Below are 18,406 nucleotides of genomic sequence, written 5' to 3' on the forward strand. Positions count from 1 at the left end.
AAAATGAGGAGTAATAACAGGATTTCTCAGAAATCAGTGCCTGTAAGGGATTTTTTAGAAACAATATGTAGATTTACTCAATTGAGGGTCTCTCTACATGAGACAAATTACAAGAGGACGCTCAAGTGAAGGGAGATGCAATGTTAGCCAGGAGGGGTAGTTAAAAAGACAGAGTCGAGGGCTGTATCAATTTCACCTCTCTAGATCCAGCAGAGATTGATCCTCAGGGGGCCCGAAGGCTCTGTCAATTTCACCTCCCCTTTGGGGAAGCAAAGAGGAAATAAACCCTCTTGAGGAGCGATCTCTGCAGGTTCTTTTTAACTACCTGTCCTGGCCAACATTGTGTCTCCTTTCACTTAAGCATCCTCGTGTAATTTGTCTCATGTAGAGAGACTCTAAGCCACCTCCTAGTAGCATAGGTGATTTTTAAAAAAATATTTAGAATAGTACATGGAGGAAAGGCCTATCAGCAGCCTCAGGATACCGGATGCTGTATCCAGACAGTGTGGGGAGGCCTTCATGTCCTGCTTGTGGGCTTCTCAGAGGCACCTGGTTGGCCACTCTTGGAAGCAGGATGTTGGGCCACACAGAGCCTTGGTCCAGCTCAGCAGGCTCACCTTATGTCTGTGGAACCTGTAAAGAGACACTGACCTGTGGTTCAAATGATCCAGTTCCTCCACAAAGCCCATTGAGCCAAGGATTTCACCACATATCTCTCCTGCTCCGGCTTATTTTTAAAATACTTACTTTAATTTGAAAATATAGAACCTAACTTCTTCAAGTTGGGTGTGGAGGAGCATTGTGGGATGCCTTTATTCAACCATCATCCTTGAACAGTTTGAAAGAGAGAGGTGGCCTCTTAAAGAATACAGCTCTTTCTGCCAGCAAACCCTGATGTAGAAGGCCCATTAAATCATTCTGTTATGAAATACAGTAGTAAGTAATAATTTCTGCAGTATTTATATATATATGAATGCTTTACAGTTCTCATCATATTCATCACCAGAACAACCCGATGATATGTCACTTTTATTCTCATTTTGTAGAATAAAAAGCTCCAAATTCAGAATAATTAGTGACTTGACGATGCTGAATACCCCAGAGTGGAGCTTTCTTTGGCAAAGTGGCCCGTTTGAGTCCTGGCCAGTCCAACAGCATGCATTGGACTATACTGGCTCTGGAGTCATATGAGCTACTCTAATTCATGCTGAGTTTCAAAGCAGTAGCTTTAGTTTCCGAATAAGGAAACTTTTTTGGAGTGCTTTCTCGCTTTCCACTGAGAGGGAAAAGAGAATCTTGGTATGTGGTTTACAAAAGCAAAGCCTTGCCCAGTTTGCTCACCATTAGCAGAAGTGGTATCTGCACTTTCAAATCCATCTGGTCAACCAAATGGGGTTAAGTAAAAATGATGATGGGCTCGCCAGCATCCTCTCAACGGAAACAATGATAACAGACAGCACGTGTCAGGAACATGAGAGAAACCAAAGGCAGACTGGAGGGAGGACGACCATACCATTCCCCCAGTAGCGAGATGGAGTCAGTCCTTTCTCTCCACAGGGAATTTTTATTGTCCAGAACTAAAAATAAAATTTCTCAAAGAAAATTGAGGGTTAGGAAGTCAGGTGGGTGTATGAAAGACAACTGAATACTTTTCCCTTCTGTTTTTTTAGAAACTGGAAAGTTAAAAGGAAATTGGAATACCTGCAGTTGCTATTTGCTGAACAAAACTACATTTCACATCTTTCATGATGGAAAAAATAATAGCCATCATTCAAGGTGTATGTGTGTTCTTATGCACACACAAGCTCTGCAGAAACAAAGATTACCCCCTTTTTGTTGTCAAGGGATAACTATACTTGCAGAACATTCAACTATTGATAAGAATAGAGCAATCCCTGCTTATTTTAGGCATCCAGATATTTAATGTGGGCCTCTTATGCACACGGATGCTGCTGAGCTTTGCACAATTAGTCTTAGCAATTTGAATGCACTCCTACATAAAAAGGAAACACCCTGCAGGTAGAAAGCTAGAACATTAGGGAACAGACTGGGCTAAAACCTTTATCCTTGATGTGCTGGGAGGGAGCGTTGTTTGTTTTTTGCTTTACATTGAAGAAGCATTAGAAAATGTTACTCCCTGCCTGCAGTCTGAATTGGTACAGTATACTCTTAGATCACAGGATTCTCCCATCTTATTCTGCTGGAAGTATAGACTGGCCCCCCACTCCAACTGCAATCCTGTGCAGTTACATATGCATTAATCCCATGGAATGTATGTACAAGTGTGTGTTCAGGACTATGCGGAATATTGCTCACTGCAGTTTCATTGCCCCATCACGCTTTTTGTCCTTTCATATTTACAAACAGGGAAGTTAAGAAGTGGGTGGATTTTTTTCTTGTTCACACAATCGATGTGCAATGAAAGATAAATTAGCATCACTGACTGGTGAATGCAGAACTAGGACTGGTCATTACTCCAGATAAATTCATCCCAAGTAACAAGCAAAGTGGTTTCATGGCAGAAATCTCCATTGCTAAGTTTATGTTATATGTCCTTGGGCTCCTTGATGGGAGAAGACAGCTGTCTCCGATCACTGGGGATTTATAGAATATTGGTTGTCCTGGCCTGTCTGTTAAAAGTGAATCTGCATTTAATTGCCTCCTTCTGTTTTCACTGTTCATGAAACTTTCCTGTATGGGTGGGTTAATTCCATGTGTAACTCTCAAAAAAAACATCTAGAACTCCACAGGGAGACAGAAGCAGTTTGAGGAAGAATTTTGAACTGCTCATCTACAATACAAAGCAAAACTCAAAAAATACTTGACTTCTCATTTGGACTGTAACTCAGGCAGGCTGGAGCTGCAGATAGTAAAGAAGTTCCATGACATTAGGATTACCCAGATTTTTTTTAACCAATTTCATTTAGGAAGGCTCACTATGACAAACTTTGTGAAGCTCTAGATTAGATCCTCTGTTTGGAGCTAAATCCCAAAGAGTGATTCCTCAATATATGTGGCTGGGAACTGAACTAACATTCATCTTAGGCCCTCCTCTGTACTTCACTACTAAGAATATAGTTCTATTCCTTCAAATCACTGGTTACAACTGAGTGAGGCCAAGAGTTGGAAATGGGGGATTGGCAGTGGCATTAAAACAGAGAGGAATGTTGAAATTCACCAGCCCTGTTGCCGTGGTACTCAGCCCAGCTGGCACTGTGTCATACAGAGCTTCATCCCATGTCTGGCAGCCTCCCCAAGAGAGCACTGAGCCCCCCCTCCCCACACCAGCAGGGTCATCGATGTCGAGAACCATGTGCTCAGTGCTCCACCCTTTCTCTCTTTGTCTGAACAGGTAAAAAACCAGGAGTCCCTGAAAATCGCAACAAAGGTAACCAGCCTCTCCATCCTTTGAACCAGCACCACACTAACTACTGAGCATTCCTCCTTCCTTCTTCCCATGAGTCTGTGCTCTTTGTCGCTACGGCGGGACTCTCGCCTTGTTGTTCTAGAAGAGGGTGTAATGATTACCGCAGTGCTAGCCACCCACCTTGCTCGTTCTGCCAACTAGGCCTTCAACCTTGACTGGTAGCTTTCCGTAACTGGTGCTACCCTTCACTAATTTAGGTCTGCATTGCTAGGCTGATTTTCTTTTTCTGCCCAAGTTTCTTAAAAGAAAATTTCTTCTCTTAAGAAAGAGTAGACTATAGGCTACACAGGGTGAAAAACAAAGATAGGAGGTTTAGAGATCCCTAAAAGGGTTTCCATGAGGCTGTGTTAAATCTCAGATACATGACTACATGTTCTCCGTGTGCCATAATATTTTAGTTTTGTGTTACTGAGCAAGTCGCATACATTTCACAAGGTCACACATATTGGTCTCTCCCTCTCCCATCCCCAGCATCTGAGCTTTTTATCAGACCTCTCTGGTGGGTCCAGCATGTGTAGTCATTACACTCTGTTCTTCTCATGGCCTTTTGAATCAAAGTGAATGTCTATTCTCTGATATGTTTCACCCCCTGTTCTTTCCAGGCTATAGTGAAGAAGCCCATTTCTGCACCTGTCTGTTCTCCCTCCCACACCTACACCTTCACCTTTCTCTTTCTCTTCCTTTTCTCAGCAGTTTTAAGTTTTCCCTCCTCCTGATCTGAACTCCTGGGTTATTTTGGCATTGACTTTTTACTCTGTCATATGACAGGGCAAGTCCTAACTGTGCAGATCAGTTACAAAGCAGCCATACATTCTTCTGAGCTCGCTCCACTTTGAGAAGAGACATCTCATGTTTGCTTATAATAAAAAAATTGTATTCCAGTGTATGTACAAAATTCTTCTCAGTGCTTATCAATGATCAGTAGACAAGAGATGAAGACAAGTGTGTAGCACAAGAGCTTGCAGCATTTAGAGTGGGAGCTGGAGATGGTTTTGTAGGGACTGAATCCTCACCTCTGATAGGTGACATAGTTTGCTGCAGTTGTGCTGATATGCACCAGTTGAGGATCTACCTTTGGTACTTCATAAAATTCCAAAGATGTGGTCTGGATTGCAAAGACTAGGGGAAATGAACTAACAGATTTACTTCTCATTAGTTAACTCAAGGGGTGGATTGTCCCTTTTACTTACCAGGAAATTTCCCAGTACCCTGGAAGGCTTCTAATGGCCAAGAGCAAACTGAACTGAACCTCTGTGATGCTGGTGGAACCAACAACATTACTAGCAACAACAATGACCAGAGACTCACCTATTAGTTCTTGTTGTTTCTACCTTTGGTTGGGGGGAAGCCAAGCAGCCTTTGCAATGCTGCCTAGCTCATTTTGCTCCTGAGCCATTTGAAATTGCCATCCACCTTTGGTTGACAGTCCTTGTTCACTCATAATTAACCTAACCCCACCCCACCCCACCCTGCAAATGTTCTTTATGTATCTTGAGAATCACTAATGCCATTACAGTGATACAGTATAAGAGAGATAATCCAGCACAGACTTCCCAGTTTAAGAAAAAACTAGCTTTTGAATCTCATTACCTCAGTGAGGTCACAATGTAAAATAAGAACCAATTTATTTGCTGATTTTTAAAGCCACCGTTCCTCCAGATATTAACCAGGATAACTTGCCAAGACTCTGAGCAGTTAAGTCAGCTCAGAGGCATGATAAACATCAGACAGAAGCATTTTCTCTGTCTGTCTAAGAGATGTATTAACCAAATCCTGGTTGCTGGGATGCTGCTGACCCCGGCATCTAAAACAGTCAGAATTGGCCTTGGCTGAGGAACAGAATGTGACCTTTATGCCATGGGAGTCTGAGTATAGGAACTTTTCACAAATTAGATTTTGCACCCCACCATCTTGCTATCTCAGTGAGGTAAGTACTGATAGCTCCATCTTACAGAATGCTAATGGAGAAGATGCCTTGCACAGGGACATGCAGCTGGTCAGCAGCAAAGTCAGAAAGTAGATCCCCAGAGCTGTGGATCCTGTGCCTTCCTAGCAAGGCTGTCCTTCCTTCCAGGTGTAGTCAACTGAACTGTTGTATTTGCCTTGGGTGGGAGGGGGGATTTTCAGAAGCTGATTCACACATCTATGCCAGGGGGTTATGGAGCAGGGCTCCCTGGATTGTCTAGGTTTCCATGTTACTGAGTGTCTGTGTGTGCTGTTGGGGTTCCTGTGCACTGGGATTTTCTCTTTCTCTCTCCACCATCCTTCCTTCTCTTTCTATTGCGTCTGAAGTTTTGTTTCACTTTGTTTTGTGCTCTGCTTACCACTCATTCTTGCTGTTTGTTTCACCTTGGATCCAGCAAAAACTCAAGATGGTGTGGCCCTGGAGATCCAGCCACTGAAAAGCCAAGAAGGGGTGGAAAATGAGGAGAAGGAGAAGAAGAAGGTGAAGGTCCCAAAGAAGGAGAAGTCTGTACTGCAGGGGAAGCTCACCCGCTTGGCAGTTCAGATCGGAAAAGCAGGTGAGCTTGTTGATGGGGCAGGGTGGAGCTGCTCTGCAACTTTCTATCAAGTCTGTGCCCAGGTGATTAGATACCTTCCTGTTAAGGTAGAATTTTTGCATGGTCAAAGAAAACAGATCCAAGCCAAGGTCACAACATTCAGGTGCAAATGTAGTCAAAATTCCCAATGTTCAGATCTGACTTGGATTTCGATGAAGGAATAGAGGGAATGCTTATTAAATGTACAGAGGATACTAAATTGGAAGTGGTAGCAAATATAGTAGAAGATGGAGTTAGGATACAGGATGATCTTGACAGGCTGGAAAACTGGGCTGAAACAAAGAAAATGAATTTCAACAGAGATAAATGCAAAGTTCTGCATTTAGGTAGGAAAAATCAAATGCATAATTATAGGATGGGGAGACTTGTCTTGGCAGTCGTATGTGCCAAGACTGAACATGAGTCAGCAGTGCAACGTGGTAGCTAAAAAGGCAAATGCAATTTTGGGCTGTATCAAGAGAAGCATAGGGTCCAGATTACGTGATGTGATGATATCGCTCTACTCTGCTCTGGTTAGACCTCACCCAGAGTATTGTGTTCAGTTTTGGGCACCACATTTTCAGAAGGATATAGACAAGCTGGAACATGTCCAGAGGAGGGCAGTGAAGATGGTGAAGGGTCTGAAGGCCAATCCCTATGAGGAAAGGTTAAATGAGCTTGTAAGTTTAGCTTGAAGAGGAGACAACTGAGAGGTGATATAACCATCTTCAAGTACTTGAAGGGCTGTCTTATAGAGGATGGTGTGGAGTTGTTTTTCTCTGCCCCTGAAGGTCAGACCAAAACCAGCAGGTTGAAATTCAATCAGAAGAGTTTTTGCCTAAACATTAGGAAGAACTTCCTGACAGAGCAGTCCCTCAGTTGAACAGGCTTTCTCAGTAGGTAGTGGGCTCTCCTTCTTTGGAGGTTTGAAAGCAGAGGCTAGATGGCCATCTGACAGCAGTGTTTATTCTGTGAACCTAGGGTGGCCAGGAAAGGTTACATCAGTGCTTAGTTCTCGTAGCCTCTTCTTACATGCCCTCCCCCAGGTAAGGTTGATTACAACCTTGGGGTCAGGTAGCAATTTTCCCCAGGCCAGTTTGGTTAGAGCTCCTGATAGAGTTTTGCTATCTTCTGGGCATAGAGTAAGGATCACTGTGTGGAGGTGGGGGGGGAAGTATTTGGGAATTTCCTGCATTTTGCAGGGGGTTGGACTAAATGACCCTAGTGATCCCTTCCAACCCTGTAATTATATGATTCTGTGACTTTATCCAGCTTAGAGACTGTTGGTCTGAGTGGCAGCAGCTTTCCAAAGTCTCAAATAGACAAAGGTGCTTCCCATAACCTGATATACTTTTAACTTGGGTTGATGGAAATTGAAACTAGGAACTTCTGCATAGGGATGTGTGATTCAGTTTAGCCAATCCCAAAATATACCCCAAAAAACCTTACCAGTACTTTTTTCAGGTATATTCTGGAATCCTGATCAGTATTGGGATTATCAAATAAACTAGTATTGCTCATCCCAATTAATCCAAAAAATGTTCAGAAAAAAAGGGGGCCCGTCATTTTAAAGGTCTCAGCAGCTTTTCTTTTACCATTTGCAGCTCTTCCTGGGGCAGGGGGGAAAGGGAGGAGAGAGGAAGGCAATTCTCACAGGTGGATGGAATCACATGTTAAGGAGAGCTCGGCTCTCTATCCAGTCATGCTCTCATGTAGTCTATGAGAAAGAATCGTTATGCTTGGACGGACCATTGAGGTCTTCCTAATATGCAATTCCATTAGCCTGTGGCAGTCCCCTCCCCTCCCTTTGCCCTGGAAAGCTGCTAATCCTACTATATAAAAGGCAAGCCATATTGGCGACGACTCACTTTTTATCCTCATGCAGACACATTGCTGAAGACTGTAGCCTTGAGGCCACTGTGAAGCACCCACTTGCTGCCAGGAGGGGGGCTGCTGAATCAATGGCCTAAGCACTCCACATCTCCCCTCAGCACCCTCCAACTCCCGCTTGCTGCTGGGTGATAAAATAAAAGCTGCTGTGACCAGCTGCCAAACCAGAGCATTTTTAGAGCGTGTGCCTTCTGCTGCTAGGTTGGTTCTGCTGGGATTTTCTGGCTTGGCATTGGTTCTGTTTACTTTGCATGTTTGTCTGTTTGGATAAGGTTTATGTGCCATGGAGAGAAAGTATTGGATTTTTCTCCCATTGGAAACAACGGAGGATGGTTGGGAGCACCTTGTTCAGGGGCCCGTAGAATTGGACCCCTTGACAAAAAATTTTTGAAACTTGCCAGAGGTCTAGAGAGGAGAGGCAGCCTGCTGCAAATTTGGTGCCGTTTCTTCCAAAAGCAGCCCCTCCAGCTCCTCAGAATGATTCCCTGTAGGGAATAGTGAACCCGGTTAACTTAGGAATCCACCCAAAAAACTGATCCAAATATGAAACTAGTATTTTTTGGATCCCAATATCATGAATACCAATATTTAGAGCCTTCCTGATACCCAAATCTGGAAAAAAAATCCTTTTTTGGCCCCAGTGTATGCCCCTACTTCTGCAGGAACTTGAAGTGGTGTCCTGGGTCCTCCCTTTATCTCCATAAAACCTCTGAGAAGTAGGTTAGACTGATCTCAGGTCACCCACAGTACTATCATAAAAAGAAGTACTTTAGCCCTTTTTTGTCCAGGGAAGTAAATGGGCTTAGAAGGGCGTTACTGATGCTTAGGATGGCATTGCCAGTGAGCTGAAGTTCTTAAACTCACTTAGGAGACCAGTGGTGCCCTCCTTGAATTCATTAGTATCTCTTATGATCCTTCCCACATCTGTCATCGGAAAGTAATGCAAACAATTTGGCATTTAGATTTGACATAATTGCACTCTGGGTAATCTCAGAGGAGCAACCTGGCAAGAAAATCATCTTGCCAGGATTTTTTTCATACTATAACACCAAAGGGAAATGCCATCTGCTACACCCCAGTCAATCAAAGTGACCAAGAGCCATCCTACCTGGGCCAGTCAAACCTACATCTTTCCAAACCCGCTCCTTTAAAATGTCTTTAATTGGAGCTTTAAAATATAACAAAACACAAAGAGATTTGTTTCATTGGCTGATGTGCTGTTTGCCCTTAAACCAGATTCAGGAATAAGAGTTTAAATAATTTCTCTGCAGTTCTGAGGATGAGATGTTAAAGTGAATGTTGAAATTCCGATGAACAAATCCCAAAGCCAAATAATTGCCTGGTAGGTAGCATGTAGGCATTCTGTTGAATTTGCTAGGCAGTCATTAATTGAGGAAGTGCTATTCTATAATTGGTGCTAAACGTCTTTCTCCTTTATTAACGGACGCACTAAACTCAAACACAGTCCTATAGACTTTCTCCTAGTGATGGCTGAATTGCTGTCTTGGGTTATACTGGAAGGCTATTCAGTCTCACCTATCTGCTTCTTTCCTCTTCCTGCTCAGGACTGATCATGTCAGCCATCACTGTCATTATCCTGGTGCTGTATTTTGTGATTGACACCTTTGGGATTCAGGGAAAGCGCTGGACAGCTGACTGCACCCCTATCTACATCCAGTATTTTGTCAAATTCTTCATCATCGGTGTCACTGTGCTAGTAGTGGCTGTGCCTGAGGGCTTGCCCCTGGCTGTCACCATCTCTTTGGCTTACTCTGTGAAGGTAAGAACTGGTATAGACTGCCAAGGTGTGGAGGAGGAATGGGTGGGGGTTTTACATAGGATTGCTTTGTTTCCTTTCAGACTAGATTTAGCATGTGGTGACAGATGTGTTGTGTGAGAGAACAGAAAGTAAATGCCATTGTCTTTGGGGGTACATGAAAGGAGTTTTGTATGTATGTCCTTGGATTTTGTTTGCTAGACACAAATGGAGAAGGAGTTTTAACATGTTAAAACCAGGAAAGGCAGAGATGTTAACCTCAGGGTTCAAAAACTGTCAACCTCTGCCTAAAGTACTAACAGCTTAAACCTGTTACTTAATGTGCCTTCTAAGCTTTTACAATATAGCAAGATTATGTTTTTAAAAATTTTGATGCATTTTTGTAGGCTAGAATAAATTTCCTGGTGATAAAGATTTGCAAGGAGGTCCTGTCCTGCTTTGATTCCCTGACTGTTCTGGGGCATCTCGTGCTCAGTATTTGTTCTGTGCTTGTGGCACTAAGGCTCTCTAACTACTCCAACTGGTTGCTGTGTCTTCCACAGAAAATGATGAAAGATAACAATTTGGTTAGACACCTGGACGCTTGTGAGACTATGGGCAACGCCACTGCTATCTGCTCAGACAAGACTGGTACTCTCACCATGAACCGTATGACTGTGGTGCAGGCCTATGTGGGTGACACCCACTACCGACAGATCCCTGACCCTGAAGCTATCCTGCCTAGAATCCTGGACCTCATTGTCAATGGTGTTGCAATCAACTCTGCTTATACTTCCAAAATCCTGGTGAGCCCTAGTTTGCTTCATTACAAAGGAGCTATTACTTCCCACCATTCCAGTAATCAGTCAGGGAACATGGCTTCTGTGGGCCCATTCTCACACTGTCCTGACTCTTGTTCCATGCTAGAGAAAGTGGTCATGTGCACTGTTCATCATGTGTGTACAGGCCCACTGCTGCAAATGTAAGCCCAGGCCATGCATAGATACAATTTGTATTATCTTTTCAATTTTTTTTAATAAGGAGGAAAGTTTGTACGAATCTGGCCTCTGCATGTATGAACATGCATGTGGAGTGTTAAGCTGACACAATGCTTTCATCTATGGTCCTCAGTGCAGTCCAACATAGGGGACTGCACTTGCGCAGGCTGGCTGTTTGGAACAGGTTTCTTACGCTTTTAGGCTATTCAGGGGGGGCGACCTCCCTCACGGGCCGTTCCAAGCCAGTTTTTCCCACCGAAACAGTCACGTGGTGGGAGGTTGTTCCCACTTTTCCCTCAGTTTGTTTTTTTGTCGCCGTGGAGAGCAGATGCTCGTCAGGCTTGTACCTTTTGGTGAAGTTTTTTCTTGTTACAAAAAAAAGGATTGTTAGTAGTGTAGTATAGTTATAGTGTGCTTATATAAATAGTGTTGTTAAGATAGAAGTAGTGTATATAATTAGTGTATATAGTTAGTATTGATATTGTAGAGTCTGCAAATTAAGCGGCGGCAGCACTAGATGCTATGATGGACAAATCACTTTTTTAAAAGTGCAAAGGATGCGGGACAAAAATGGCGAAGACTGACAGCCATTCCCTATGTCTAGCATGCTTGGGGGACGGACGTGGTAGGGTGCTGTAAAACCTGCCAGCTATTTACCCCCAAAGCGTGAGGAGATTGTGCAGTGAGGCTCAGGGCTTTGCTCTGGGAAAGAGCTATGATGAGCTCCACAAGCCCGATGGCTAAGAAATCTGCCCTGGCGGACCGTGCTGTACACCCAACTGCTACATCCACAGTGGAACCGATACCAACTTTGAATCCAACATCAGCCAAGTTGCCATCAGATCCATCAGTTCCAAACGCTCAGATCTGACCGTGCTCCTGGTTCTGTGAGAGTACGGCTTTGGTTCGCTCTAGGGCTAGTGTCCTGCTGGTTTAAGGAGAGCCCCCAACCCCCCAAAGTGGAGGATCAAAGTCTCCAGTTTGGAGCAGAATGGAGGAAAGAGTCACTAAGCCTTGCAAGCACAAGGATAAAACCAAGCACAGGGCTCAGCAGCGAAAAGCCTCACCCGTTCTGGTCACTTTGCCAGAACCGAATAGGCAAGCATCTTCATGTCCATCCTCAGTGAGGAGGTTGAGCTCTGCTTCAGCAGTGTCAGGTGCTGGAACCGACGTAGCAGAGGGTTGGAGGTGACAGTCGAGTTCAGATGAGAGAACTCAGCTTCACCACCCAAGAGCTCCTTGGTACCTGCCATATCCTCCACCGGGCTACCCTCATGACTAGGACTATTATTCGGCGTACCCCTTTTCTGCACCGGTGTCCTCTAGATCAGTTCCAAGCAAGTCACATGTGTTGAACTTAATGTGGTATCCTCAAACCCATCCACCGGCGTCGAGACGTGAGTTGGACTCAGATGGAGAACTCCTTGGATTCGGACGAAGCCCCAGTTTCACATTGGATCCATCACTGGAGGAAACAGTGGGAGAGGTGGAACGGAAGTTCCCAACCATTGACTATAAACTGTATGCTAAGCAAATGATGCGTATGGCGAAGTCATTAGATATTGACATCTCAGCTCCTCAGCCTAAGGCAAGAGACAACATCTTGAGACACATCTACACTGATACACCAGACGTAGTTGCCTTTCCAATGATAGAACGTTTTGTATCGCTAATGGATGAGCTGTGCCAGAAGCCTGCTTCAATTCCAGCTATGATGAAGAAAGTTAAAGCTCTCAATAAAGTTAAGAAAGACAAGCGTCCTTACCTCTTTACTCACCCACCAACCTCTTCAATGATAGCGGAGGAACTGCAAGCATGACAGAGGCAGGACAGCTTCTCCACACTAGCAGACAAAGAGGGGAGGAAGCTAGACGCGGTGGAGAGAAAGGTCTAGGTTTTGTTCGAGAGGAGGCATTGGCAAGGATTCAGAAAGGGATGCCTTTCAAATAAGGTGGATAGACGTCCTCTTCTATGCCTTTCCTCCAATTCCTTTAGTCCAGAGAATAGTTTGCAAGATACGAGCAACCAAACCAAGTGTATCCTAGTAGCCCCGTTTTGGCCACAACAACCCTGGTTCCACACTCTCAAGAACATGGCCAAGGGGAATTATGTGCATGTCCCACTAGTACCAGACTTTTTGGGTCTCTTGCGATACATAACCTTGCTTTGCTGTCAACAAAAGTAGCCTTCCTCCTGGCAATCACTTCAACTAGGAGAGTCAGCGAATTACAGGCGTTAATGGTTGATCCTCCATTTTTGCAAATATTTTCCAGACGTAGTAATGCGACCTAGCTTCCACTTTTTATCTAAGGTGGTCTCCAAGTTTCATATTTCCCAGAGTTTGTCACTACCCATGTTTTTTCCCAGTCCCACCTCTCCACAAGAGCAGACACATCATACACAGGATGTAAAGAGAGCAGTTTTATTTAACATAGACAGGACAAAAAATTTTTGTAAGACTCAAACATCTTTGTGTGTCACATGGGGCAGAATAAAGCCAAGGCAGCATCCTCAGACCATTTCTAGATGGGTGGTGTCAGCAATCAGACTTAGCTACAAAATAGCAAAGGTCCCATGCCTGTTTACTCTGAAAGCTCACTCGACGAGAGGACAAGCAGCATCAGCAGCATTCCTGCGTGGAGTCCCACTGGGAGACATCTGTAAAGCAGCAACATGGTCATCAGAAGAGACATTCATGAAACTCTATGCAGTAGATGTCAACTCACGAAAGCAGACTGCAGTTAGGCAGGCAGTTCTACATTCACTCTTCACTTGAGAGCATCACCCCACCTCCTTGGTGAGTAGCTTGCAATTCTCCCTACGTGGGACTGCACTGAAGACCGTAGATGAAAACAGAGTTGCACTTACCTGTGACTGCTGTTCATCTAGGTCTTTGTGCAGGCACACATACCCTCCCTCCTTCCCTTCTGTGAGCTCTCTGAAAAAGTATAATAGTGAAGACTCACGGCAGCGCAGGAGAACTGAGGGAAAAGTGGGGGGGGCGACCTCCCACCACATGACCATTTCAGCAGGAAAAACCAGCTTGGAGCAACCCGCAGGGGAGGTCACTCCCCTTAATAGCCTAAAAGCTTGAAGAATCCTGCTCCGAACAGCTGGCCTGCGCAAGTGCAGTCCCCTATGTGTGCCTGCACGAAGACCTAGATGAACAGCAGTCACAGGTAAGTGCAACTCTGTTACATGCATGTAGTAGAGAAAAGCACATATGCCTGTTCCTTCCACCCTAGAACAATCCTGTTGGCATAGCTGCTGAGGAACAGAAGGGGCACACTTGGTTTTAAGCACAGACCACTGGTCCCGCTTACTTATTTTTAAAAAAAAATTGTATGAATCTTTCTCTTAGAAAAAATAGCATGTGTTTTCCAACACATATATGTGTGCAGGGAACCTGACTTGTGCATTGGCTGCCCAGTCTGCATAGTCCAAGGTAGAAAACATGATGCAGTGCCCTTCACAAAATACCCATTTTTTTTCCTTTTCAAACTCAGAAACAGTAAAGTACCATATGAAGTGAATCTTGAACTGTGTAATATTTAAGTCTTTCAAACTTTCCTGTGAGGCAGAGAAGTGCTGAACAAGTGGATCCTCTGAACTGGGACTGACGAGGCTGAGCAGCAGTCAGTTCGAGATCAGAAGCTCCCTCACAAATCTGACGGGTGAGGAAATTCTGCTAATACCCCCTTTCACAGATGAGAACTGAAGTCTAAAAAGATTAAGATTTTTGACTTCTGAGAGATGAAAATAATTCCCATCTTGCTAACCTGCTTTGGATTTTTTTTTACTTAAAGTGTCATTTTTACCTTTGAAATTCTACTTGAGAATGATGGGTCCTAAACAGTCAAAAAATCCAGATGTTTGCCATGATGTATGGCAATAATTATATTTTTATCTTGCCTTCCCTCCAAGGAGATCAAATATGCTTCTGTTCCCCCATCCTCATTGAATTTTGTCCTTGTAACAACCCTGTAGAGTAGGTTAGGCTGAGACAGGATGACTGGCCCAGATTGATTCATGATTGAGCAGAGATTTGAACCTGGTCTTTCTGGCCCAAGTCCAGTGTTCTACTCACTGCATTATGATGGCTGTCAATGCTGTTTCCTTGATTTTATTTTTTTTTTGCTTATTGGTCATTAGTTCCGTGCAGTGCTCATACCTAATTAGTGTAATTTACCACATTTTTTTTTTCATTTTGGGAAATTCAGCCACCAGAAAAAGAAGGGGGCCTCCCACGCCAGGTTGGAAACAAGACAGAGTGTGCTCTTTTGGGCTTTGTTCTGGACTTGAAACAAGATTATCAGGCTGTCCGCAGTGAGGTGCCTGAGGAAAAACTCTACAAGGTCTACACCTTCAATTCAGTGCGCAAATCCATGAGTACGGTGCTAAAGAACCCTGATGGAAGCTTCCGCATGTACAGCAAAGGAGCCTCTGAGATCATCTTGCGCAAGTAACTTCTCTCCCATGATGCACTACCTTTAATATGTTGGGACCTCTAGTGTGTTTTTTCTTGCACATCCTGTTCTACTTCTAGTAGTCTGTGAAACCTATTGTTTTAAAAATGTGCAGAACTAGGACTGAATCCACACGTCCTGGCATGTCCTGGCATTGCGCTAAACTTCCGGAAGTATATTGTCTTTCTAGTGCGATTTCTGACTCATTGCGCCACAAGTCAGAAATTGCACTAGAAAGATGATATACTTCTGGAAGTTTAGCAAAAGTTTGGCACAACGTGTGGATTCAGCCTAGGTATTTTAGAGAACCTCTAGTAGCATCTACAGAAAGGGTTACTGGCTAGGTGGTTGCTTTCCTGAAGTGCTGATCACAGCATCACTTCTGTTTGCCTACATTTTCACTTTTCTCCAGAATCTGAAGAAGATATAGACAAGTTCTCTAAACTAAATTGAGAAGCAGTCAGAATTGCAAGGATGCCAGAGGCATCTCAGAGTCAAGCTACAAGAGACAAATTACACGAGGAGGAGCACGTGAAGGGAGTTGCAATGTTAGCCGGGAAGCTGAGTTTTAAAAGAGATTAGAAGGCTTTGTCAATTTCCCTCTCTACTGAGCCAGGGAGATTGCTGCTCAGAGGGTTTGTTAATTTCCTCTTTGCCTCCAGGAAGGCTCTGTCAGTTTCACCTCCCCTTCTAAGAGGCCAAGAGGAAATAAACCTTCTGAGCAGTGATCTCGCTGGCTCTGAAGAGGGGGGAAATTGACAAAGCCTTCCAATCACTTCTAAAACTTAGCTTCCCTTCTAACATTGCAACTCCCTTCATGTGCTCCTCCTTGTGTAATTCGTCTCTTGTAGCTTGGCTCTCAGTTGCATTACTATTGTGTTCTATTGTCCATGGTCACCTCTGCTTCAAGGACAAAAAGCAATGCTAAAAAACCAAGAAATGCAAAAGTGAGCGTCATTGCAAGTATGGTAGCCTTAATACTGCATTCCTAGACAAAGATAAACAAACTACTCAGTGTGTGGTGAAATTTTTGGCAGCTGTTGTTCTGTTACATGATAATTAATTTTAGGGTTTTTTTCCCATGGGATGAGGGTTTGCTGTTTGTGACTTAAGTTGTAAAAACAGTAAGAAGTAAAGTAAATACTGCGCTCCCATTTAAAATATTAAAATGAGCAGAAATCTTTCTAGCCACTTCCATAAACTCTTCATTAATAAGGCATAAGAATTAAGATTCTCAATAATCAAATAAAATAATGGTTTTTAAAAGTGTGCATTTTAAAATATTCCCCATACAAAATATTAAGGCACATAGATGATCAAATAATGTAATGCCTTTTAAAAGTATGCAAGCTATTTTCATTTTCCCCAAGCAAAATATTAATTTTGGGGGTTTTAGCACAATGCCTTATTTCTGCATTTTCCTTTTTTCTCCCAGATGGGAGATCTCTCTTAATCTTACTTTGTGCTGTTACAGCATAGAGTTAAAGTTGCTGTACTGATCACTGAGGATGAGAATTTTGCAGTTCCTTTTTTTAATGTTTACATGGCCTTAACAATGCACACAGCAGAGTTCTTCGTTACGTTGCAATTTCTTTGTGGTTTTAAAGTGCTAGATATGAACATCCAAAGTTCTGGAAATGCTTTTTAGAGTTAGATATAGCCAATGATGTGTGCTACTAAGACAGCTGTCTGTCAATATGCTTTAGTTTATGATTTCCTGGATTAGATTACCTTTAAGGCTCCTTCCAGATCTGTGATTTGATAACTGCATAAACAAACAATTCTTTAAAGGGCCGTAAAGGAACAAACTGACTGTGTGTTCCTATACATAAAGATTGCATGCTCTGTACAGCAGAAAGGCTTTTATGCCTTGTTCTAATATTGATAATTTTATGGTGGTGGTTTTTATTATTTTATTGCACAATTTTTACTTTGTCAGCCACCTCAAGCAAGTCTCTGGAGAGAAGGCATGTAACCTTTCAAAATAAATAAACAAGGCGCCCTCTTCATTAGACTTGCAGAAGTGCCTAAAAGTTTTGCCTTTGCTCACATAAATACAATCCATGAAATAATGCTTCATTGTTTTACTTTGATGCAGATGCACAAAGATCTTGGACAAGGATGGGGAACCCCGAATATTTAAGGTGAAGGATCGAGACGAGATGGTGAAAAAAGTAATTGAGCCAATGGCTTGTCATGGGCTACGCACTATTTGTCTGGCGTACCGGGATTTCCCTGCTGGTATTGAGCCAGACTGGGATGCTGAGAATGAGATTCTGTCTGACCTTACCTGCATCGCTGTAGTTGGCATTGAGGATCCAGTTCGGCCAGAGGTACCAGAATAGTACTTCTCCCTTTTCTGTGCCTCCCTAGATCTAATGGTAGAAACCCACTTTTTCCCTAGCCAGTCATATATCTACCCTTTCTATTTGTTTGACTCCCATTTCATCTCTGCTGTTTCTACCTTCCTTTGCTACCTCCCCAGCTTTGGTCTCTCACTAAATTATTCCAGATGTTTTGTTCTTGATCTGTTCTTTTCCAAACGGTTTGTTCTGTCTTGTGAGATCCTTCCTCTTTCTTTGGAGGAAATTTCCTTTGGAGGAAATCCCATGAACATTCTGACTTGCGTCATCACCACACTGCGCGAGATTCCTGTGCTTTCAAACTATAATTGGTGTCAGTTGTGAGGCTCAGTTACCAATAGAAGCATAGTGATTAAGTGGCTGGGTTATGAATCAGCACTTTGTCAGTTTGAATCCCTCTACTACCATGAGCTTAGTAGGTGCCTTGGGTAAGCCTCTCCGCTCAACCCCAGCTGCCCAGGTGTATTATGGAGATAATAGCATTGACTTTATTCACCGCTTTAAGTGGGGCACTAATCCTTCTAGAAAAGCAGTATATAAGTGCTGTTGTTGTTATTATTATTGTTATTAAGATTGCCAGTTTCAGTATTGTATAGAGTCTCTGTTAGTTTAATACAGGTTGCCATTTCTTTCCTGGTGAATTCACCTCTGCCTTCCATCTGTTACAAGACAAGGATAAACTAACTGGTGCACTTTAAAAGGTAGTGGAAACTTTATTAGGGAAGGAGTTGGTAGCCACATTTAAGAGCTGCAACAGAAGAAAGGATTTTAGCAGATCCTGTTTCTCCTGTCCTGGTGTAGTAGTGGGAGACAAGGCAAATGCTAAAATTTTTCCTTCTGTGCAATTATTCAAGGACCCTTCCAGAATAAGGCAACTTCAATTTACCAATTCCACACAGAAGACACAGCAGAGATTCTGACAGGTAACAAAGGCTTCTTCAGGAAGAGAGGAATTAGTTACTATCC

At 43.3% G+C, this 18,406-nt stretch overlaps 1 protein-coding gene across 2 annotated transcripts in view; it reads left to right on the forward strand.

The window, feature by feature from the left end:
• ATP2B4 (ATPase plasma membrane Ca2+ transporting 4) overlaps positions 1-18,406 on the forward strand; it is a 187,726-nt gene that overhangs the window by 136,689 nt on the left and 32,631 nt on the right. For both annotated transcript variants that reach the window (XM_054980106.1, XM_054980107.1), the window contains exons 7-12: positions 3,353-3,388; positions 5,788-5,949; positions 9,423-9,637; positions 10,177-10,419; positions 14,832-15,073; positions 17,176-17,410. In XM_054980106.1, the coding sequence (XP_054836081.1) occupies positions 3,353-3,388; positions 5,788-5,949; positions 9,423-9,637; positions 10,177-10,419; positions 14,832-15,073; positions 17,176-17,410 (1,133 nt within the window). The remainder of the gene's footprint in view (positions 1-3,352; positions 3,389-5,787; positions 5,950-9,422; positions 9,638-10,176; positions 10,420-14,831; positions 15,074-17,175; positions 17,411-18,406) is intronic.

The sequence above is a fragment of the Eublepharis macularius genome, chromosome 5 (genome assembly GCF_028583425.1).
Source record: "Eublepharis macularius isolate TG4126 chromosome 5, MPM_Emac_v1.0, whole genome shotgun sequence".
NCBI lineage: Eukaryota > Metazoa > Chordata > Lepidosauria > Squamata > Eublepharidae > Eublepharis > Eublepharis macularius.